Genomic DNA, 24,796 nt, shown 5'->3' with positions numbered 1-24,796 from the left:
TAATTACACATAATGCATTACTCACATTAATTATAAACCTGTATATAGTTCCTAGCAGTCCTCTGGGAGGTATGAGAAAAACAGTATTTACTGATTAGGTAATAGTGAACTACCACCTTCAACTGAGCGCTATTACTTACTAACTCATTATTCAGAGTTTCTTGTTAGTTACTAGAGTGTTAATACTGCATTACTCACTTGATCCTGTGTAGTTATTCATTAATGACAAAAACTGATTCCATCATGAGAACCAATAAATATAATATAATGGAGGATTTACAGTTAATCGACTTTCTGAAGACATAAGATTAGATAGTGTCCACTTACCCTGTCCTTGAGCTTTTTGACCTCATTAGGCGTGAGACAATCGGCTTTAGAGATCAGAGGAATGATGTTCACTTTCTCATGTAGAGCCTTCATGAACTCCACATCCACCGGCCGCAAACTATACAGTAAAAGCAGCAATTAGTCTAAGTATCGATGCATATGATATCCATATGCATAGTTTTCACCACCACCCCAAATCCATCTCTATTCTATTCACTTCTATTATGTATTAAGTACTCGACTACCACCAGTAAAAGTATTCATACTCATTTTCAATATTACTTGAGTAAAAGTACAAAAGTTATTAATCATTTATGTACTTAAGTATTAAAAGTAAAAAGCACTGATGGATGAATCATGTATTATAGACCACAATTTACTTTGAAATGTTCTTTTTACAGCAACAAAGACTTTGAATACTTGTTACTGTCCAGCACTGTTGAATACTGAATCATTTTAATGAAGAAGTCATATATAAGTTGAGAGTGCCATCATGTACGTCAATTTAAAAAAAAAACTTTTTTATCAGTCAAGAATAAAATAAAATATGAACTCACGAATTCACATCTTAGAGTGAGTGGCAGGTTTGTTAACTTATATTAACAATATTAACTAATATTGATAAGGACCTCATCTGTATATACTCTTAAAATAAGCTTTATTCTTTTTTAGTAAACTAAGATTAGGGTCCAATTCTTACTATTAACTAAATATTAACACATAATTTTGCCTCAGTAAACTCCTAATTACTTATTAATAGTAGTTGTTAAGTTTAGGTATTGGGTGGCTTAATGGATGTAGTCATGTAGAATAATGCATTAATATGTGCTTTGTAAGTACTAATAAACAGCCAATATAGTAATATGTATGCTAAACTAATAAGCAACTAGTTAATAGTGAGAATTAGACTTTAAACTAAAGTGTAACCACATTAACTAAATGTAGACAGATGAATTCAATTTGCTTTCTTATCAATTTACTGATATTTTGTTTTGATTTGGAGTAGTAGGAATACCGTATGTGTTAATTTTACATAATTTTCCACTCCAAGACAAATGCCATTTCTATACGTTACGAATGGGCACAATGGACCATCCTCCCTAAATACACACATGCATAATCATGCAAATGTGAAGATGATGCATGTGAACTTGACCCATATAAGACTCGTGTGTTTTGTACCCGTGTCCGAACGGCGGTATGAAGTACAGGCAGCAGTGCACTCTGTTGTCTAGTATGTTCTTTCTGTTCAGTCCGCTCTCATCTCTAAAGTACTGCTCAAACTGCTGGTCGATGTAGTCTGTGATGGGCCTCCAACTGCAAACACACAGATCAACACACACTCTTCACAATGTCAGAACTGAACACAATAACAGATTCATTCAGGGATTCACAATTAACTCAGAGTTTCTCTTTTTTTTTTTTTTTGTCAACCGAATCTATTTGATCTATAATATTTAAAGGAACTGTATGTAAGAAATGTATTTCAATTAATCATAAAATGGCCCTAATATGTCACTAGACATTAAGAAATCATGTTCATTTCAAATACTTCTATCACTGACAACAGTATTCCGGCCAGGTTATTGGCATTTAAAATTTGTTGTTGCAGCCCTCAACGGATGCTGATGTTGTCTTGTTGTGTTTTGGCCTGAAGCTCCGCCCTCCACCTATCGACCAATCATGAAGTCAGTAGTGTTTCTGTATCTGGGTTGCCAGATCTGCTTTAGTTACCACAGCTGCAGATCTACAAACGTTCCTGCTGATCCTGCAGCCAATCTGGCAACCTCGAGTCAGGGGGAGGGGGAGGGGTAGAGTGAATGCAGTACCAGTTTGGGGCGCAATCTTAAATACACTTCCTTTAATACATTCGCTTTTAAGTTGATATTGCAGTAAATTTACATGTTCACGGTAGCCTGACGTGGTCATACTCAATTCTAGTCAGAATATGAGTCTGAAACTGCTCCATTGGGCTGTGATTATGAGGCGTGTTTCAACCGAACCAGGAAAGACCTCAATTGGACAGACCTACAACCAATCAGAGCAACGAAGCAACGCATTGTCAAATGTCAACAGACAGAGCTCAACTGCACTGTGTTGCCAAGTCCGTGTTTTTTTCTGCGGTTGTTTTCTATGTCCAAGGGTTTAAGCGACTTTTATGTGATATATAGACCCATGAGTGCGAATATTAGTAGGCAACCTTGCCAAAATAACACACATTTTACCCCCCAAACACCATTTTTCCCCCGGAGAACCCCCCGAGAAGTTTAGGGCTAGTAGTTGGCGGATTTTGTTGTAGAAACTTGGCAACCCTGCCTGCACACACGCGGGAATAAACGATCTTTGCCGGTGTTGTAAAAAAATAAAATAATTTATTGATACACAGAGTACTTACCCAACATGATCATCATCTTTGAGAGAAATTATGAAGGTGAATGCATACAAACAAGCTCTCCGTTTAGGATTCGAGTAAATATAATCCAAGCCCCTTTGATGACGTGCATGATTACGTTACTGTTTATCATCTGCCCGTCATTGTCTAAAGCCCGCCCTATGGAATGAATTTTGTGCCATAATTAAACAAATAAATCCATCATTTTGCAAACAAACACGATCTGCTTTGCAAAGGAAAACACGACTTGCAAACAAACAGAGAGCGATGTGCAAATGCAGTTCGAGCTGATTTTCTCACAAATGCAATTCTCTTCCAAAACAGCAGATTTCAGGCATGTAATAATTCACTCATTTTTGGGGGGAGGGGATAAGCCTTTTGGGACTATTCACAAACAATATTTGCATTAATTTGTGTTAAATATATTATTAGTCCCGAGATTCTTCGCCTTAGTGAATAAATACATCGAGCGGCTTATATACATCTGTATACCTTGCTGGTCTGGTGGTAGAATTTATGTTAACCGTGTCAAAGGTTTCTGGTTCTAATCCACTCTTATGTAGTTTTTTTCTTCATTAAAATCAAAGATATTCAATGATTGTATATTAAGAGCAGGGACACAGGGAATAGAGTGTCTCTCTCCGCAACGGCATTAAGCGATAGATTGGCTCGTCTGTGTGTGAAGGCTGTGTGCACAAGCCAAAAGAGAATGCAAACCCCGCCTACTTTGATTTGATTGGCCATCTCAATCATTTTGACATTGACAAGCGCAGTTAGACCTGAGGCAAAACAGACTAAAATGTTTTAAAAACTTTTTTGTCATCCCAACAACAACATACAGAGCCTTTGGGGGAGTCAATTTGGCCCTTTCTAATTAATGGGGGGGGGGGACTTTTCCCCTTCAATGTCTATGATGGTTACAACCCTGCAGTGCAATACACCCACAATACTTTGAACAAAAATAGTTAAAATGGTATAGTTTTAACAGTGTTCATTAAAGTGCTAAATTCTATATTGCATCAGAGGTGAACTATAGTTGGCTGGGCTTGGTCCTTCTCCCCCATACACAGGGAAATGGTGACAGCAGAAAAACAAATATTAATCATTCTGCTTATAATATATAGCCTACTCTGCTTAAAATATATTTTATTTTATCAGGATTTACCATATTTAATGTGACAGTAACATATACAAAACTAAATCTGTCTAAACTTTAATCCACAATAAATATTGTTGCATTTTTGTATTGCAATATATTGTGACACGATACACCCTTACACTATTTTGAATGTTCTCATTTGAATTGTATCATCAAATGTACAAATTACATAAAAGTAAATACTTTTTTATATCCCTTTACACTACAGTGGATAAATGATATGGAGGATGGATGCATGCATTTTAAGTAAGGGATAATGTACACCCAGCCGGTTGTTATCGCAGAATAAACCCCGACAGAGTGATCAGGACCCCGACGCGAAGCGGAGCATCACTCTGAAGGGGTTTATTCTGCGATAACAACCGGCTGGGTGTACATTATCCCGCTTATTACACGGCTACTAGTCTCAAATAAATAATTATTAGACACAAAATATTGTCTCGAGATTAAATATTTTATTAGCTCTTACGCAAAGCTTCCGCGAAGGAAAACAGTTCCAATCTGCTTTAAGCCTTTATCTATTGCTGAAGATTTGCCATATGCCCTTGCTAAATGTTGAAAATGAATGCTGAAAGGGTTAGTTCACCCAAAAATGAAACCAAGCCCATGATTTACTCACCCTCAAGTCATTATAGGTGTATATGACATTCTTCTTTCAGACAAATACAATCGGAGTTATATTTAAAAAGTCCAGGCTAACGTTAATCCCAGCAGTAGTTGTAGTTGTGTTTGAAGTCCATAAAAAATGCAGCTGTCCGTCAAACAACGTGCGCCACACGACTCTGGTGGGTTAATAGAGCCTTCTGCTTCGAATCGATGCGTTTGTGTAAGAAAAAGATCTATATTAAAAACGTTATAAAGGAAACCTGCCTTGAAGTCTTCCATTGCAACCCACGGCTGTTTAAAGCCACAAGACGGCGCCAGCGTTAAGCATAGAAGTAGTACCGGTCAAGATAACTCGTAGTACCCGTATGAGCGGGTGTTATCTGGAAATAACGTACCGCTGGAATGCGCGATTGACCAATCAGAATCAAGTATTTCACAGAGCCGTGTAATAATGAGAAAAAAACTAGCCCTAGCAAAAATGTTTTCAGCCATAATGTCACTACTGATTTTGCACTTGTTGGTCACAATAATATCTATATATTTTTATGTTTTTTTGTTTTGTTTTTATGAAATAGGGTTGACAAAGTGAAAATCTTAAAATGATTAATAATAGATACAGTAAGACAGAAATACTGCATCCGGTTCCTCGCTCATTTTCGTCTGAAAACGTGTTTGAAAATCGTAAATTGACCCAAAGCGCCATCTGCTGTTCTGGTAGAGGAAGTTGCTCAACTACATTTATGAGAAAATCTGCCTGAACTGCATTTGTGAGAAAATTAAGCTGAGAGATAGTAACAAACATGTATGCATTCATGGTTTATTTGGTATTTGTTCAAAGGTTACATGCAATTTGTAGGATGGTTTGTATTTATTTGTGAAATATGCATGCTCACTCATTTATTTGCAAAACACAATACATATATTTGTTACTCCTCTGTGTTTTCGCTCAAACTGTTCTTTGTATTTGCACATCGCTTTCTGCTTGTTTGCGAGTTAAGTTTTCCTTTGCAAAGCAGATCGTGTTTGTTTGCAAAATGCTGGATTTGTTTGTTTAATTATGGCACAAAAATCACTCCATACCGCCCTGATGATTTCATTGGTCCGAACAGTTTCAGTTCGGAGATAATCACTCCTCTATGGAGCAAGGCCAGACCGAATTGCCCGACCTAAAAATGTTGTGGGCGGGGCTAAGTTCGGCTGGCATCCAGGCTATGTTCACGGTTCTCTGGTGTCAGTAATGTCTGCATGAAACAGAAGTTGCGAGTGAAACGGCTTCTCGAACAAGAAGAACACGGGGCTTGATTTTGTCCGTAGGGAACTGATTAAATGGTTGTGGTTTGCTATTGGTGGATCTCATGTGAGTGACAGGTTGCCCCGCCCTTGCGGCAGTAAACACATCATCAGAGAATAGAGATGTTGTTGCAAGTTTTTTGGATTAATGATTATGAGGGCACATTAATAAATAAATAAATAAAAAAGATGTGCACAGATAAATTATTTATAATACATGTGGCAATATTCCAATAAAATAGTAATTGTCCATTTTGATTTCATGGTGACTTTAATAATCACATGACGTGCAGGTAAACAAATATTTCATTTTCTTTAGTTGTTTTTATTTTTAAATCATTTATTTACATTTAATTTAACTATTTTATTTGACTTTACTTATTTTCAGCATTTGAATTAAATTTTTTATGATTTATTTTTGCATTAACTCACAATCCCCAGTTTGGCAAACCCTGCCCTTAGACACTCAAGGCTGTGCTATATGGTGAATGCAGACATGAGTAAGGGTTGTTTGGTCTGATTAAACCAAACGCTGCTGTGATTGATTTGTTAGTGCGGTTCATTTGAATAAGAGTGAACGCTGCCATCTGAATCCTGGAAGCGGAACGAGTTCCATCTTTTCAGCATTCTTGGTCCGCTTCCAAGCGAACTCTGGTGGGGTTTGATTGAAATATGAATGCAAAACATGTAAATGAACCAAAAACAGGACATGATGTCACAAGATGAGACCTTAAAAGGACAGCGCACCTGTTTTTTCTCATCATAGTCGTGAGTCGAGTCGATTAGTCGAGGGAATAAATGCAAATGCAAATGCAGTCCATTACTGTCTTGACTCCTTTACATGTTTTATAAGCTCTTCGCGAGTTTTCAGCTGGTCAAAATTACATCATAATTAGCTACACACACACAGCGAGTGCATTTAGCCCAGCACACAGCATTGATTTGGATGTTCGGTAAGTTCCATAGCTCAATATAATAAAAACCGACCAATCAGGTTGTGAACATATCCCTATGTTTTCAGGTTCAGTGTAGTAATGCCCATTTGAACGCTAAAGGGGGTCGCACACCGGACGCGCACATTTTAAAAGGCTACGTTTATTATACATTTCCCCCAAATATGTTTAGACTTTATTCAAGCTGTTGAACTCAGAATGTAAAACAAATGTGTCTTGTAGCAAAGGTTGAAATCAGTATACCTTAACGATAATATACTTTTAATATAAAGCCTTGAAATGGCGCTCTGTGGCACGGCAGGATTTAGAACAACTTCCTGAGTCGCCGCGGACAGGCGCCGAATGCCGCCACCGGTGTGCGTACACTCATTGAAAACAATGTGTTCGAATTTTGAAGACGTGGCGCGCCGCCAAGCTCCGCGTCAAGTGTGCGACCCCCTTTAGTGAACAAGTGTGAACACACCCTAAAAGACTTTTTGCTTTAATAAAATGTTGTTTTGAACAATCAGAATCCATTTAACTATATGTTTCGTAACTGTAATTGTCATGTGATGCTGGGAACAGCTGAATTCTCACCATTCATTATTATTGACCGCGTCTCCAAACCCCGGCGTGTCCACAATAGTGAGTTTGAGTTTGACTCCTTTCTCCTCAATGTCCACCGTGTGTTTGGTGATCTCAACCGTCTGATTAATACGCTCTGTTACAGGACACACACGATATAGAATTCAAAATGACAAAACCGTATGAGAGATGTACATTACCGTTCAAAAGTTTAACGGGTCAGTAAGATTTTAAAGGTTTTTGAAAGAAGTGTCTTCTGCTCTCTAGGTCTGCATTCATTTGATCAAAATACTGTAAAAACTGTAATATTGTGAAACATTATTGCACTTTAAAATTGTTTTCTATGCGAATATATTGTAAAATGTACTTTATTCCTGTGATCAAAGCTGAATTTTCAGCATCATTATTCCAGTCTTCAGTCACATGATTCATCAGAATTTGCTGCTTAAGAAACATTTATGATTTTTATAAGTGGCAAATAGTTTAATATTTTTGTTTGATGAATAAAATTTGTGTATTTATTTATTTGAAATATTATTAATGCCTCTACTGTCACTTCTGTTCAATTAAATACATTCTTGCTGAATAAAAGTAGTACTTTTTTTTAAAGAAAAAATGTACTGACTTAAAACTTTTGAGCAGTAGTGTATATTGTATACCAAATAAACAAAACAGATTTTTTGGAGTACTGTTCCTTTAAGATAATTCTTACCTTCTGCATTTAGTAATTTCCTGTCTTTATAGAGATCTGTGAGGAAGAGGCTGTTAACTAGAGTAGACTTGCCCAATCCAGATTCCCCTAAAACACACACACACACACACACACACACACACACAATGCTTTTGTTATTGACATATATCAGCATGTCACATGATATAGTGATGATCTCAGACATACCTGCCACCATCAGTGTGAAGTCAAAGCCCTTCTTCACCGACTTCCTGTGGACCTGATTAGGAAGCGTTGCAAAGCCGACATACTGCTTGTCCTGAAAGAAAAAGCCGAACATGAACATTCTGTATCATTTCTCCTTTGTGTTTTATGGAAGAAATAAAGTCACACAGGTTTTGAATGATTATTGGGTGAACTGTCCCTTTAAGACCGAACTTCTGTGAATCGTCAGACTGGCACAAAAATAGCAGAGCATGAAAAGCCCAGTAGTGTGGAGACTCCTGCAGATCTACCAACTGTGCCGGAAACTGCTCAGCAGTCATAACTGCTCAAACAGACACGAGAACACTGACATTACTGACGGTTATGCGCTGGATGAAAGCAAAATCACTGTTAAACCCGACAGCAGAACCAGCTCAGAGTCCAGGCCAAACCGAATGACCATATGCACACACTGGAGCCATATTTACATAAGCTGAAAAGGCCTTTTTAACACACTCAAACTTGGGCCAAACACAACTCATCCGTTTGCCAGAGCATCTCACAGCCCGTCATGTGTGTTTCCGCAGTCCATCATCCTAGAAAAGAGAAACCCTGCTGTAGCTCAGCCCACATGCAGTGTGTGTGAGAGAGGAGGGAAAACGATATGTGTGGGGAATTCAGTCACACATATCAAATGTGTACATTTTCTAAAGCAAAAGGATATTAAAGTCTTCTGAATTATTTTTCGCACATTGCTATGAGGCTGTTAGGATTTTCTGGGTGGTTGCTAGGGTGTCGCTAAGGTATTCCAAGTGGTTGCTAGTTACACACGAAAGATTAATACTCGTGGATTATAATAATCAGGCTTAATACTAGAGTTTTTTTTTCAAATCGTTAACTTTAAGAATAAGCAAAGACCACTAATGCAAACCAAATTTACATAATATCATGCATGTACTGTAATAAATGATGTTCTTCAGTATTTTTGTCTTGTTTTCAGAACAAATATTTAATACAGATACATGTACTTTTCCAGATACAATATATATATGTGTGTGTGTGTGTGTGTGTGTGTGTGTGTGTGTGTGTGTGTGTGTGTGTGTGTGTGTGTGTGTGTGTGTGTGTGTGTGTGTGTGTGTGTGTGTTTGTGTATGTGAGTATATAAGACTATAGAAGAACATTTTGCAAATGAATATGCTTCTATTTAGTTTATTATGTTATTGTAAATAGTATGAAACATAAAAATTAAACCTGACATTTATGTAAAATCTAACATTAAGTGAAATTAAGTGAATTTATGCTTCAAACACACACACACACACACACACACACACACACACACACACACACACACACACACACACACACACACACACACACACACACACACACACACACACACACACACACACACACACACACACACACACACACACACACACACACACACACACACACACACACACACACACACACACACACACACACTCACACTGCCCCTGCCCCTAAATTTACCCATCACAGGAAACATTCTGCATTTTTACTTTCTATAAAAACTCCTCCTGTATGATTTATAAGCATTTTGAAAAGTGGGGACATGTGTAATGTTCTCATCTTACACCCTCTCCTGTAATACCTGTGTCATACCTATGTCATCATACACATTTGTGTCCTAATATTTCACAAAAACAAGCACACAGACACATAATCTGCCAATAGGGTCTGAAAAGTACACAATTCAAAACATTTATTTTTGAAAGATACTTTTTCTGACATCACTGGCAGATTTTAACCATAAACTTTAAACGTAAACCAAGTTAATTTTGAATAATTTAAGAAAATACTTAATATCTTGTCATTTTGCTTCTCAAGAAAATGTATCTTCATTAAAGAATGTTAAAATATTCGTAATAAAAAATATTGAGTAAGAAAATTAATTTTCAGTGTGTGATGTCACTATTTACAATAACAATAATAAACTAAATGGAAACATATTTATTTGCAGCTTTCCTCGTATATATATATATATACACACACACACACACACACACACACACACACACACACACACACACACACAAATATATAATTATGAGAAAAGCTGCAAATGAATATCTGCAAATGAATATGAAAATAAATAAATATTTATTTTACAGTATATATATATATATATATATATATATATATATATATATATATATATATATATATATATATATATATATATATATATATATATATATATATATATATATATAGTATTTATAGGGTTTACAAGACATAAACACCGAACCTTCTGTCGGGTGGTTCTGGTTCGGGGACACAGAAGTTTCTCCACCAGTTTCTCCTGCAGCATCATGGTGTCCATCCTAAACCAGACGCCTCAGAAGTGTGTGCCGTCCGTCTTTAAACCTGCCTGACCTCTCTCTCTCTCTCTCTCTCTCTCTCTCTCTCTCTCTCTCTCTCTCTCTCTCTCTCTCTCTGACTCTCAGTTTATCACTCTCTGCCTCTATAAACCCTCTCGGCTTTCCTTTTCCTTGATTTCTGTCTGTCTCTTGCCCATGGCACATCCCAGCACGCCGTGTTCAGACAGGCAGGCAGAGGAATCCCCAAATGACTGAATGAAAGACTGACAAAAGAAGGTAGTGAGTGAGAGAGAGAGAGTGAGCAAGAGAAACGAAGAGACGTAAAGGGGAAAAAAAGCATGGAAGCAATTTTAGACAGGAAAGGGGGGCGGCTGAAAACGGGAATAAAAACACTCATTCATTTAGTCGTTCATTCCTCCCCCCACTTTTTTTTTTCCACAGAAGGCTCTGAGGTGTAGGGATTTCTGTGTGTGTGTGTGTGTGTGTGTGTGTGAGGGAGCAAGACACATTTAGTAAGATGGCAGCCACACCCTTCCCAGCAGACCTTGCCAGACTGGCGCACACACACACACACACACACACACACACACACACACACACACACACACACACACACACACACACACACACACACACACACACACACACACACACACACACACACACACACACACACACACACACACACACACAGCTTTCTACAGACTGCAGCACATCTACAGCACTGCAGACTGACCTTTACACTTTCAAATGCTGTGAGGATGCATATTTTTCTGTTTAAAAGTTTGGCATCAGTAAGATTTTTTTTTTTTTTTTAATGAAATTAATACTTTTATACAGCAAAGATGGATTAAATTGATTGAACATAACAATAAAGATGTTACAAAAGATTTCTGTTTCTAATTTAAAATGAGCATTTTTAAATAAATGCTGTCCAACTTGCTAACTTGAGTTACTATAAAATCAGACAAAAACAAACCTAAAAAAAGCTCAAAATTAAAACAAAAAATGCTAAAACTTTACCTTTATTTTTTATTTTTAATGATTGTCTAAATATACCTGAATTGCATAATGAAGAAAATAACTGAAGAACTGACTTTAGGACCCAGCGGAACCGCTCGTTTTTTTCCATATTGAGCTATAAGGCCATCTAGTGGCTTGGGTCACGAAATATCACGTTATGTTTTGGGGGGTTTTCGCAGACACACCCAGTGTGAGACTTTTTTGAGCTGTTTTAACAAGTTTTTGCATGTAATTATTTGTTAAAGAATGTGTTATATCATTTATTTTTTATGAAAAGTATTGATAAAATCTAGTAATTTTGAAGTAAATAAAATAAAATATATTAAAAATAGACTTCTTTTGGACTTACAATTCATCAAAGTTTCCACAAAAATATGGAAGCAGCACAATTGTTTTCATGGATCATGTAACACTGAAGACTGGAGTAATGATGCTAAAAAAATCAGCTTTGATGACTAAAGTATATTTTACATTATATCCACATAGTAAACATTTCTTTTAAATTGTAATAATATTTCACAATAGTATTATGTCTTTACTGTATAAATTCTAATCAAATAAATGCAGCCTTAACATAATTCTTTCAAAAACATTAATACATTATTATTTCTCAGACTCAAAATTGTATTTTAATATTGTCTGAATAAAGGTTTGGGGTTGTTCCGTCTACAGCACTAATAAACATCTTGATGTGAAGCATGATTTGAGCTATTATAGGGTCGGTGGGGGTCTGGTCATGCATATTGATGATCAGTGTGCTGGTGGGGGGTGTGTGTGTGTGTGTGGGGGGGGGTGTCTAAAGGGGGTCTTTTGAATAGAGCAGAACAGATGTCTTGAATGAAACAATAGCCCCGGTTCCCCAACCCTCTCACTGTCCAGCTGCCAGCCCTGAGTAACACCTGACACAATCCAATATCTGTATTGTTTTTAACCAGTTTTGTTTGAGGAACTCTAATATGATCAGTGTATTAAAATGAAGGAAACTTTCATTTGAGCCTCTGGTGCTGCTCGTGTGGTAGACTAAAATTGGCTTTTTTATTTCAAGGAAATGAATGTATTCTCGATATATTATTTTATAAAATATATTTTAGTTTGCTAAGGTTTTTATTCAGTATTTTGAACTTTTCGGGGATTTTATGGCACTAAATGATATCATGTTATAGTTATTATCCACGTACTACCTACTTTTTTACCTAGACCTGAAAATGAAATTTCCAACTTAAAACTGTTGTAAATCTTGAATGCAGACTTAAGTTTAATCTCTTTTAGGGATCCACGATATATCGGCCACAGTATCGGTATATGATGATATGTTCGTTTGTAATTTTAACATTTGTAACTTTGGCCAATATATTAAAGCCCATAAATAATGGATTATTTCCTTCAGCTGAGACACTACTTGCTGTGATGGTTTTGAATTGCTTGAAATATGAATCACTTTAAAAAAAATGTGCACAAGTCTGTACACAAAAAAATATAATGTGAATATTATAATTGTGTGCTTGGAACATAGCTTTTAATGGTAAGACTTTTGTTTTTGTAATTGGGCTCTCAAAAATTATACAAAAATTAGGATTTTGATTTATCAGCCTTTCAAATCGGTTGTCGGTATTGGGCAATTTTTCGGGGCAATCGGTGCATCCCTAGTCTCCTTTTAAAAAGACATGGTAAAGATTATTGCTGAAGTAAGAAAAATCAAGATGAAAAAAGCTATAGAAGTTTAAGTTTCTAATGAAAAATGGCAACCCTGTCTGCACACACGCTGGAATAAACGATCTTTGCCGGTGTTATAAAAAAATAAAATAATTTAATGATACACAGAGTACTTACCCAACATGATCATCATTTCTGAGAGAAATTGTGAAGGTGATGCAGATACGAACAAGCTCTCCGTTTAAGATTTGAACAAATATAATCCAAGCCCCTTTGATGACGAGCATGATTATGTTAATCTTGATCATCGTCTAAAGCCCGCCCTGATGATTTCATTGGTCCGAACAGTTTCTGTTCAGGCATAATCACTCCTCTATGGATCGAGGCCAGACCGAACCGCCCGAGCTCAAATGTTGTGGGCGGGGCTGAGTTCGGCTGGCATCCAGGCAAAAAAAACAAGCTTTCAGTAAGATTTTATTTGGGTGCAGTACCAAACATTTCCACTAGATGAAATTTGTCTCCCATTAGTTTTCAATAAGCTCCAAAAAAATTGGGATTTTTTCCATAGACTGTAAAAAAATATAGATGTAATGTCTGTGACGTCACCCATTGGATTCTGAAGAGCAGTTTTGATTGAGCTGGCCGTTGCCATCTTAGTATAGTAAGTCACTGTGCATCCCACCAAGGTAACTAAAAATGGGCAAAGAGGCGGGACGTGGGTGGAGCAAAGGCGATGTGAAGACTAACAGACAGCAAACAAACGACTATCCACCTGTCAATCAAAGTGGCCACACCCTTAATTATGCAGAACTTTTAGGCTTAATATAATGTAATTGAATGAGTTATAATAAAAATGCACCCCCCTCACAGTTGTCATGTAGGGCAAAATTAGCTGTACAGACCAAAACCACAATTTGTACCCGGCTGTGAACATGTTTTATTCTGCTGTAAAGTTGGGCATTTAACCATGGCCTCAGTTAGAATGAGACAGGTCTAACTGCAGAACCGCAGAACCCATATACGTCACTCACAACAGTCTGAGGGCGACAACAGCGCCACGCCACAGTCTCATGCCGGAAGTGGGCGGAGCTGATTTATCTTCGCATACATTGCTCTATTTGGAGCGTTTCAAGCCCAAAGTTTAAACGATGTTAATAATGTCAAGTATTTAATTAATAAGTTCTAATTGAAGATAGATAGAGAGATGATAGATAGGCTAGATAGATATACTCACTCATAGTTAAATCATATAAATATGTTTTAAAATAAACAATACTGGATATTAACACAAAATAAAATAATTTACATTAAATAATGTATTTATAAAAAAAACATTGTAACGTTTTTAAAGTAAAAAGTTGCTATTATTTTTTATTTATTTATATTATGTCTTAAATATTATATTAGATAAACTGAACACAAATCTTAACACACAAAAAATGAAAACAAAGATTGAGCATTTGAACATTTATTTTTATGACACAATATATTTGTTTTTTACTCAAGCATCTCAGAATAAACCTTTTATTCATAGTAGATAATATATATATTACACAATTCTACACTGTTATGCATGATTCAGATTAATCAAACCCCAAAACAGACAGAAATTGTTTAATTTTATAAAATGTTCCTTAAAAATCCCCTTAAGTAGCAAAGGCATCATATACTAGCTTGGGTTTGCTTTAAAAAAAATACACAATCAGACCAAGGGGAATAAATTGAACTAAGTTGAAAGTTATTGCACAGCAGGTACATGACAAATTAAATCTAAAATAAATGTAACCTCTATAAACATTGACAACTGTCTCTTTGGCCAGTTGTCGGTCAACCATTCAGCCTGTGAAAGTTGAAGGGCTTTTTCCTAGTCTTCCACTTTCACATTTCAGAAATCAGGGCTCTTCCACTAAACTGTTGAAAACTTTTGGTTGTTCCACAGTCTTTACACTGCAGTGCAGAGGTCTTCTGTGATCCGTGGCTCCTTCATGAGACAAGGGTACAAAAAAATAGGATGAAATGTTGGAAGTGTTTTAACAATATCGTGTGTTGAAGTCAGGATGTAGCATGTATAATAAAGTTGTGAAATTCAGTTTCTCATGTCTAAATTTCTGACATAAATGATACCCTGTCACAATCAAATTAATTAACCATTTTCAGTTCAAAGTATATACAGAAATTAAAGGCAAGCACTTCATAGGGCTTCTCACACTGAGCTTATCGTCATTCTAAACACACTTTTAACCTCGGGTAAAGTAACATTTCACACTTTTATATTTACGTGCTTTGGACAGTCACTGAACCACTGTGCACTCTATATAAATAATAAAGTCAGCATTGAAGAGGAAAAACATCAAATGCAAACAGAAAACGCAATTGCAGCGAAGAAGAGACCATTTAAATTATTGTATAGTCTGAAATGTCCATTCAGGATAAACTTGTAATACAAGGACATGCAAAGCTTGAGCATTTATGAAAACATATTGTGTGCAGTGCAGTGTCTGTCAGTGACCCTGATAGTGCACATATGTTATCCCATGGTTTATTAAAGTACAGTGTGGAACGGCAGTGTATGAATACCCAGGATTAATTGTTCATCTCAGGTAAATGATGATCAGTGTGAAACGTGAAGCAAGATAACCAAGGATTCTGTATACCCGGAGTTTACTATTTCAAGTGTGAAAAGCCCTCATGTTTTTTATCCTAATGAAGGGAAGCTTGTATTTTAAAAAAAAAATACCTTTTCCTTCTTTTTCTTACCATTAACATGAAGATCCTACTGTCAATAGAGCCATCCAACTGTTGTGGAACAGTCTAAAACAATCGAACATTATAGAATAGAAGAACATTCCTGGAAAATGTGACATATAACAACACACTATCTGTATAAGTAGCTTATGTCTTTATTAGAGCCTTTTAAAACTAACCTTGTTTTTGACCAGCTTCCATTATCCTGGGTGACATTCTGATTGTCAATTTACTGCAACAAAATCAAACAGATATATATAATGCTTGGTTGTGTACTTAATTTAATTTTAATGGGACACATTCAAACACATGAAATAGTGTTTGCATTTTGTTAGCTTAAGCACTATATATATATATATATATATATATATATATATATATATATATATATATATATATATATATATATATATATATATATATACACTTGAAACTTTATAACCAACTAATTCAAAAGGGACAACAAATAAATACTATTTCTTGCTACTGTGTATAAACAAATAACTCAAAACCTTCATACCTCCATGGACAGCTGCTTTTTGAAGTGAATTTGAAGGTGTACTGTGCCATCTGGTCAGTTTAAAACACTGGGCAGTAGAAACTGTTGCAGAATGTCTTGCATTGATGTACATGTCATGAAGTAAAGCTGATCCTCTCCAAATCGTAATGCCTTAATAAATTAGTGGGAAAATAAAAATAAAACACTGGTCAGTATCAGATAAAAGCAAATAAAAAATACGGCGCCAACAACAAAATAAAATCACAAACAATTATGTTACTTAAACCAAGACCATATCAACAGACGCTATAGACATCGTAAAGCAGAGCACATTAGAAAAAAATAGAGCCACGTTCTGTATAAAGTGTTAATACAACAACGATGGATCAAATACACAACACAAATAAACTTGATAGATTAAAACCACAACACAAAACAGCTGTTTACCGTGTTCTCTTCTTCCGCCGTGCCGATTGTTTAGTTTTCGTGAACTCCGCCCACTTCCGGCATGAGACTGTGGCATGGCGCTGTTGTCCTCAGAGCGTTGTGAGTGACGTATATGGGTTCTGCGGTTCTGCAGTTGGTTATTATTGGTTAGAATTCTGCTGTCTTCTGGAGCCTGTCTCTAGCGGCCAGTCGAGGAATCGCATCCAGAGCACTCTAGCAACACAACTCACAACACCTTAGCAACCTTGCACCCATGGTTGTGCACATTAAAATTTCTAATTCTATTTTTATAGATGCTCATCTCAAACTGTTTTTGCCTGCCCGAGCAACTGCAAAGAAACTGACAACCAACCAGAAAACTCTAGCAATCACAGCAACAATCTGAAAACAACCACAACTGCAACAACAGTAAAGTTGACTGTAATTGCATAGAAATGCACAAAAAGCAATTCAAAATACCTTAGCAACTGCATAGCGACACCCTGGCAGCCACCCAATTCAAAAAATAATTACATTCATTAATTTAGCAGAAGCTTTTATCCAAAGTAACTTACAATTTAGGAATACAGCAAGCGATTCATCTCGAAGAGGCAAACCAGCAAGAGAAGTGCTAACAATACAACGTTTCAGACATTGCTTAGAGCAGGGGTTTTCAAACTTTACGATGCCAAGGACTCCCAAATATGATGCAGCTTTATGGGGGACCCCCTTAAATCCATATATATATATACATGTCCATATATATAAATATATATAAATCCATATATTATGTTAGATAAATAGCAAGTGTGACATTTTAAAATACAACATTGTTTCCAAATGTAAATGGGATATACTTAAGTTTGGATGTATAAACCTGAAGGTGTTCAATTAAAAATGAACTTGTATAAGCAACTTTCACAATAAATGTATCCACCAGTAAGCGGCTTACGTCCCGCATTAATGATTCTGCTCTACGCACCCAGTGAGCACGATGAAGGGGACTATAGTGAGAAAAGTTCAAGATACAAAGCAAACATATACAATTCTGAAAGGTATGTATTATGGCAAACAAGGTGAGAAACGTTTAGAAATTAAACAGTTAGATTGTTCAGTAGACTTTATCCATTTTTACTTTGTCTTTTAACTACCTGGAATTTTTCTGGGGACCCCTTAGAACCTTCTGGACGACCCCTGGGGAAAACCCCTGGCTTAGAGTATCATAAACTAGAATATTGGGGAGATTAAAGGAAAATGAAAGAATAGAAGTCTTTTGAATGTTGTCAGGGATTCTGCATTCTGGATGAAGGCAGAGGGATTCCACCAGCAAGGAAAAGGGAAAGAAAATGTTCTGGAGAGTGATTTTGTTCCTCCCATGTGATACCAAAAGTCGTCGCGTATATTTACAGATCATTGGCTGCTGGTACCTTAGCAACTGCATAGCGACACCCTGGCAACCACCCAGAACACCCTAACAATGCACAGAAAAGCATTCTGAATACATCGGCAACTGTACAACAAAGCCCTGCACTGTAAACATTTTTTTTTAAATAAGTTACCTGGTTGCCTTAAAATTTTGAGTTCATTGAAATTAAAAATTTGAGTTAATACGATGAACGTTTTTGAGATTTGATAACCTTTATTCAAATATTATTAAAAGGTTTTGTATTGGGTAATTGTGTGTGTTTTATTTGTGAACACGCAATGAAACATGCCAAATTTTCATGATTTATCATCTGTGGTTCAAATACAATAATATTTTGAGTTTCTATTTATTAAACTAATTTCCTTCATTGTATCAACTCAAATGTTTAATTTTAATAAACTAAAAATTTTAAGGCAACCAGGTTACTTACTTTTTTAAGTTAAACCAACAATATTTTTTTTACAGTGTGCCAACCCTGGTTATGCACATTAAGACGTTGATTTGTAACTGGAATAGAGACATCCTCCTCATCTCATGGTTTCCTGCCTGCTGTTCAGTAATATTGAACAGTGAGGTGGGACCAATGATGTCATGCATTATTGTCACGTGAGCGGTCTCATGTTACTGTGGGTTTGAAACACTGGTGATGTTGTAATGATAAGAAAGGGTGAAGGGACGTCTGAGGGAAGAGCAGTGACTGAACATGAGACTGTGTGCACTGCTGTCATGAGCTCACTAAACATCCTCTGAGCCAAGAACGAACAGACCTGGAACACTGTTCCCAGAGGGGGAATGCTTTCCTCTCGCTTTCACACCATGTCAGCTTTACTACTTCGCTAATTTGTTAGTAAATTGCAGCCATATATTAAAATGGTTCAATGCACATGCACATTATCCATTTATTACAGTGGATGGCACAATGGTGTTAGTTCACAGATCGTCCATAGTGGGGTTTAAACTGACAACATCCCGCTTCATCCAACATGAATAATATTCAAGAAGCACTGTATTGCACATACACCACTCACAAAGTTTGGGGTTGGTTAGATTTTTTATGTCTCTTCTACTCAATTTGGCTGCATTTCTTTGATCAGAAAATCAGTAAAACAGAAATATTGTGAGATATTTAAAATAACTGTTGAATGTACCTTAAAATTTAATTTATTCCTGTGATTAAATCTGATTTTATCATCATTACTCCGGTCTTCAGTGTCACATGTGATGATTTGTTGCTCAAGAAACAGTTATGATTATGATCAATGTTGAAAATAGTTTATACAGTCTTGTTCAAAATAATAGCAGTACAATGTGACTAACCAGAATAATCAAGGTTTTTAGTATATTTTTTTTATTGCTACGTGGCAAACAAGTTACCAGTAGGTTCAGTAGATTCTCAGAAAACAAATGAGACCCAGCATTCATGATATGCACCCTCTTAAGGCTGTGCAATTGGGCAATTAGTTGAAAGGGGTGTGTTCAAAAAAATAGCAGTGTGGCATTCAATCACTGAGGTCATCAATTTTGTGAAGAAACAGGTGTGAATCAGGTGGCCCCTATTTAAGGATAAAGCCAACACTTGTTGAACATGCATTTGAAAGCTGAGGAAAATGGGTCGTTCAAGACATTGTTCAGAAGAACAGCGTACTTTGATTAAAAAGTTGATTAGAGAGGGGAAAACCTATAAAGAGGTGCAAAAAATGATAGGCTGTTCAGCTAAAATGATCTCCAATGCCTTAAAATGGAGAGCAAAACCAGAGAGACGTGGAAGAAAACGGAAGACAACCATCAAAATGGATAGAAGAATAACCAGAATGGCAAAGGCTCAGCCAATGATCACCTCCAGGATGATCAAAGACAGTCTGGAGTTACCTGTAAGTACTGTGACAGTTAGAAGACGTCTGTGTGAAGCTAATCTATTTTCAAGAATCCCCCGCAAAGTCCCTCTGTTAAAAAAAAGGCATGTGCAGAAGAGGTTACAATTTGCCAAAGAACACATCAACTGGCCTAAAGAGAAATGGAGGAACATTTTGTGGACTGATGAGAGTAAAATTGTTCTTTTTGGGTCCAAGGGCCACAGGCAGTTTGTGAGACGACCCCCAAACTCTGAATTCAAGCCACAGTACACAGTGAAGACAGTGAAGCATGGAGGTGCAAGCATCATGATATGGACATGTTTCTCCTACTATGGTGTTGGGCCTATTTATCGCATACCAGGGATCATGGATCAGTTTGCATATGTTAAAATACTTGAAGAGGTCATGTTGCCCTATGCTGAAGAGGACATGCCCTTGAAACGGTTGTTTCAACAAGACAATGACCCAAAACACACTAGTAAACGGGCAAAGTCTTGGTTCCAAACCAACAAAATTAATGTTATGGAGTGGCCAGCCCAATCTCCAGACCTTAATCCAATTGAGAACTTGTGGGGTGATATCAAAAATGCTGTTTCTGAAGCAAAACCAAGAAATGTGAATGAATTGTGGAATGTTGTTAAAGAATCATGGAGTGGAATAACAGCTGAGAGGTTGCCACAAGTTGGTTGACTCCATGCCACACAGATGTCAAGCAGTTTTAAAAAACTGTGGTCATACAACTAAATATTAGTTTAGTGATTCACAGGATTGCTAAATCCCAGAAAAAAAAAAAGTTTGTACAAAATAGTTTTGAGTTTGTACAGTCAAAGGTAGACACTGCTATTTTTTTTGAACACACCTCTTTCAACTAATTGCCCAATTGCACAGCCTTAAGAGCGTGCATATCATGAATGCTGGGTCTTGTTTGTTTTCTGAGAATCTACTGAACCTACTGGTAACTTGTTTGCCACGTAGCAATAAAAAATATACTAAAAACCTTGATTATTCTGGTTAGTCACATTGTACTGCTATTATTTTGAACAATACTGTATGTTTTTGTTGATTAATTGAAAGTAAAAAAAAAAAAATATTTATTTAAATTAGAAATCTTTTGGAACATTATAAATGTCAAGTTTTTAATAAGTTTAATGCATCCTTGAAAAGAATAATATTATTTTGTATCCCAAAAATGTAATTTTACAGTAGTATAAATGAGCTACATGGACATGTAAAGGAACAGTTTGACCAAAAATAACATGCCATGCCATTATTCACTCATCCTCATGTCATGACAAAAGGAGAATGTCTGAGCGTCTGTTGTGCATGCAGCGAAAACGAACAGCGAGAAGCATCTGTCCAGCTCCAAAAATGATAAAAAGCACTATTTTAGACAGTTTTAGAGATACCTGCATTCATACTAAATTCTTGGAAAGAAGAAGAAACACTATTAGGTTGAGTCAATTATGACTGAATGTAATTTTTGGGTTCATTTTTAGGGGTCTTAATCTTAATAGAGGTGGTGAACCGAAACTTGAGCGTGCACTGAAGCCTCTGTGCTCTCTCACACTAGATACTGAGATGGACGATTATTGCTGAGGCATTTGAACAACTGCACACATCAAAAGAAACTTTCAGTTCTGCCATCTGTCACGCAGCTCACTAACAGCACACACTGCAGACATCTCGTTCTATAGAAACACACACACACTTACACACTGTTTGATTTCAATGCAGCGACCTTTTCAGAGATAAATAAGACATGTCTGAAATGGCAGCCAGCCTTCCACGCCATTAAGCTATTAAGCTTCAATGCAGAGAGAGAGAGAGAGAGAGAGAGAGAGAGAGAGAGAGAGAGAGAGAGAAAGCGAGAGAGAGAGAGAGAGAGAGAGAGAGAGAGAGAGAGAGAAGAGGAGAGAGAGAGAGAGAGAGAGAGAGAGAGAGAGAGAGAGAGAGAGAGAGAGAGAGGAGAGAGAGAGAGAAAGAGGAGAGAGAGAGAGAGAGAGAGAGAGAGAGAGAGAGAGAGAGAGAGAGAGAGAGAGAGAGGAGAGAGAGAGAAAGAGAGAGAAAGCATTGACAGAATGTGTGTGTGTGTGTGTGTGTGGGTGTGTGTGGGTGCTTGAGTTCTGCTTTTGCGTAGGATGATAGGTTGTTTTCTATAGGAACTGCACATGTGTGTTTTCAGGGGTCAAGTGTGTGAGCTGTGTGAAATCGCGAACCTTCTGAACAGCTTTGGTCCATATCGTAAAACAGAATTCATCGCTTTATCATTTAACAGATGCTATTCAAGTGACAAAATGTGCATAGAGACCAACAACTTGTTACTTGGCTTCAGGGTTTACCACTAAACCATTTGCTAAAGACTAATTTTAGTAAATATACACTAACACTACAATTTAAATTAAGTGTGATATGATATTTTTAAAAAAATTGTGTTGTTGAAAGAAGTCTCTTGTGCTTATTGGATCAAAAATACAGTACAAATTGTGAGGAATCATTACAATTTAAAATAACTTTTTCTATGTGAATATAGCAGTAAAAGGGCATTTGTTCCAGTGATCAACAGCTGAATTTTTCATCATTCAGAAATCATTCTACTATAAGGGATTTGCTGTGCTCAAGAAACATTTATGATTATTATCAGTGTTGAAAACAGCTTTGCTGCTTGAGGAAATTATGATTTTTTTCAGGATACATTTTTTTTGATGACGACTAGAAAAAAGTTAAAACAACAGCATGTATGGAAATATTCTGTAATATTATAAATGCCTTAACTGTCACTTTTGATCAAATTAATGCATCCTTGCTGAATAAAAGTAATTTATTTTAAAGAAAAAAAAAAACCAGTTGACCACAAACTTTTGAACAGCAGTGTGCATTATAAATATACAGCATTTCTCTTCCTATTGATGCCAAATATTGGATACAGGAGTACGTGTGTCCAATAGTTTGCTCTCCAGAATGATAATACCACCAGCAATACTGAATACCAAATCAGATTTAAACAATACGGGAACTAAAGGTTCGATTAAATGACTTACAACCCATTTTATGGGTGATGCTGCAAGGACTGAACCCACATTCAGATGCACATCACTAACAGATATTTTGGTTGATGAAGAAACAGTCTTTCACTCTACTACAAACATCTAGAGCTAGGGGTTCAGGTTTGCTCACCACCACTCGCCTCCAGCTCCTGTAACCATGACAACGCCTCCAGAGAGAAACAGCACTATCATCCTCTATCAGAGCTCAAAACGACAGAAAACAGCCATCAGACATATTTCTGACCAGGAGAAGAATGCATGACGAGACCGATGCGTTATTATAATCCTGAAGAAATATAGTGCGTCAGTCGAGGGTGTGTGACACCGTCAGCACAATCTGCTGATTAAAAACCATTTAAACCTCGTACACACGCGATTGAACACCCAAGAAAGCAATACGATGTATAAAACACACTGTCAGCTTGAGTTTGAGGTTCGTGCGATCTTGTCACGCGGTTTAACTTGTGTGGAAACGATGGCGTTTGTAAAGTGAATTCGTATGAACTCTAAAAACTGAAGGAAAATTGCGCAATGTGGTAAAGTTGCTGGTTTCTCACCTCGCTGTCCTCTGAGGGCGAGTATCGGCAGGTCGGAGGAGGGATGAGGGAAGCAGGTGCGGGATGCAGGAGGGATGATGAAGATGCACAGACAGGAAGAGAGAGAGAGAGAGAGATAGTCATTTCATCCACTCAACCACAGTAAAAACAGAGTAAAAACAGTCCCCGTGTCTGTGTCATTACCGGATTTCATCAGCCTGCTCTTATATCGGATGTTGGTGGTCATGTTTCGGGCTGTCTCGCTCCCTCAGCTCCGCTTTGCTCGGCGTTCGTCTGTCTCACGCTCAGTCCCGCTGGGAACCCCGGGCGTAGAGGGGCGTGGCCATCGCACACGAAACCCCGCCCATCAGTCCACACGTCACTCATAGAACAGCTGCGTCTTCGTCCTCAGAGGTTAATTTTTATTACGAAAACCCAAAACTGTTGTCCCTTGAATTATGTTGCTCTTTTTTAAAAATTATCTTTTATGCAAAAATAACAAAAAAAAAAAAAAAAAAAAAAAAAAAACAATCATTCAAAAGGAAAAATGGCTTAAGTCTCCTTTATGTTTCCTTGTTTTTCTTGCTGAATTTAACTCTTTTATTTAGGTAATGCCAGACTTAATTTCATCTCTTAGATTTTTCTCAGAGATACACTGTAAAAAAAATTATACGATCAATAGGTTATAACAACATGTTTTTACAATGCTTTAACTTGTCGAATAAAGTTATGCAATTTTTAATATTTCAAGTTATACAGGTTTCAAGTCAGTTTAATGTAATTTTAGTAGATTGTATTTAAAACTTAAGACAGCAACTTTGTAAGAGATATGCTTCATTGCACTGATTTTGTATATCTTATTTATATGTAAGATAAAAATATAATATATTTTGTATATGATTATATATATATATATATATATATATATATATATATATATATATATATATATATATAATTTAAACTATAAAATCAACTTAGTGGAATAAAATATTCAGAATTGAAAATCATTAAAATATAAAAATCATATAAATTATCAGGGGTAACATTATAGCCACTG

At 36.6% G+C, this 24,796-nt stretch overlaps 1 protein-coding gene and 1 long non-coding RNA gene across 4 annotated transcripts in view; both read right to left on the bottom strand.

Annotated features, from left to right (window-relative positions):
- Positions 1-23,911, bottom strand: part of septin5a (septin 5a) — a 30,589-nt gene extending 6,678 nt beyond the window's left edge. For 2 of the 3 annotated variants that reach the window (XM_067414449.1, XM_067414450.1), the window contains exons 1-6: positions 23,758-23,911; positions 8,190-8,280; positions 8,004-8,090; positions 7,304-7,427; positions 1,510-1,644; positions 328-445 (exon numbers count right to left, since the gene is read on the bottom strand). In XM_067414449.1, coding sequence (XP_067270550.1) covers positions 328-445; positions 1,510-1,644; positions 7,304-7,427; positions 8,004-8,090; positions 8,190-8,280; positions 23,758-23,880 — 678 coding nt within the window. In that variant the 5' untranslated portion in view covers positions 23,881-23,911. Of the gene's footprint in view, positions 1-327; positions 446-1,509; positions 1,645-7,303; positions 7,428-8,003; positions 8,091-8,189; positions 8,281-10,458; positions 10,583-23,757 lie in introns of those variants that run through there. The other variant, XM_067414451.1, reaches the window with a different exon arrangement.
- LOC137039187 (uncharacterized) lies at positions 14,785-16,585 on the bottom strand. The gene is made up of 4 exons (XR_010897596.1): positions 16,473-16,585; positions 16,132-16,184; positions 15,965-16,018; positions 14,785-15,188 (listed from the first exon to the last, which is right to left on the bottom strand). It is a non-coding gene; the product is annotated as an uncharacterized lncRNA (long non-coding RNA).
- Positions 23,912-24,796: the final 885 nt, after the last annotated feature.

This window comes from Pseudorasbora parva, chromosome 13 (genome assembly GCF_024679245.1).
Source record: "Pseudorasbora parva isolate DD20220531a chromosome 13, ASM2467924v1, whole genome shotgun sequence".
Lineage (NCBI taxonomy): Eukaryota > Metazoa > Chordata > Actinopteri > Cypriniformes > Gobionidae > Pseudorasbora > Pseudorasbora parva.
Note: the sequence above shows the minus strand (reverse complement) of the source record. Positions and strands in the feature narration are given on the sequence as shown.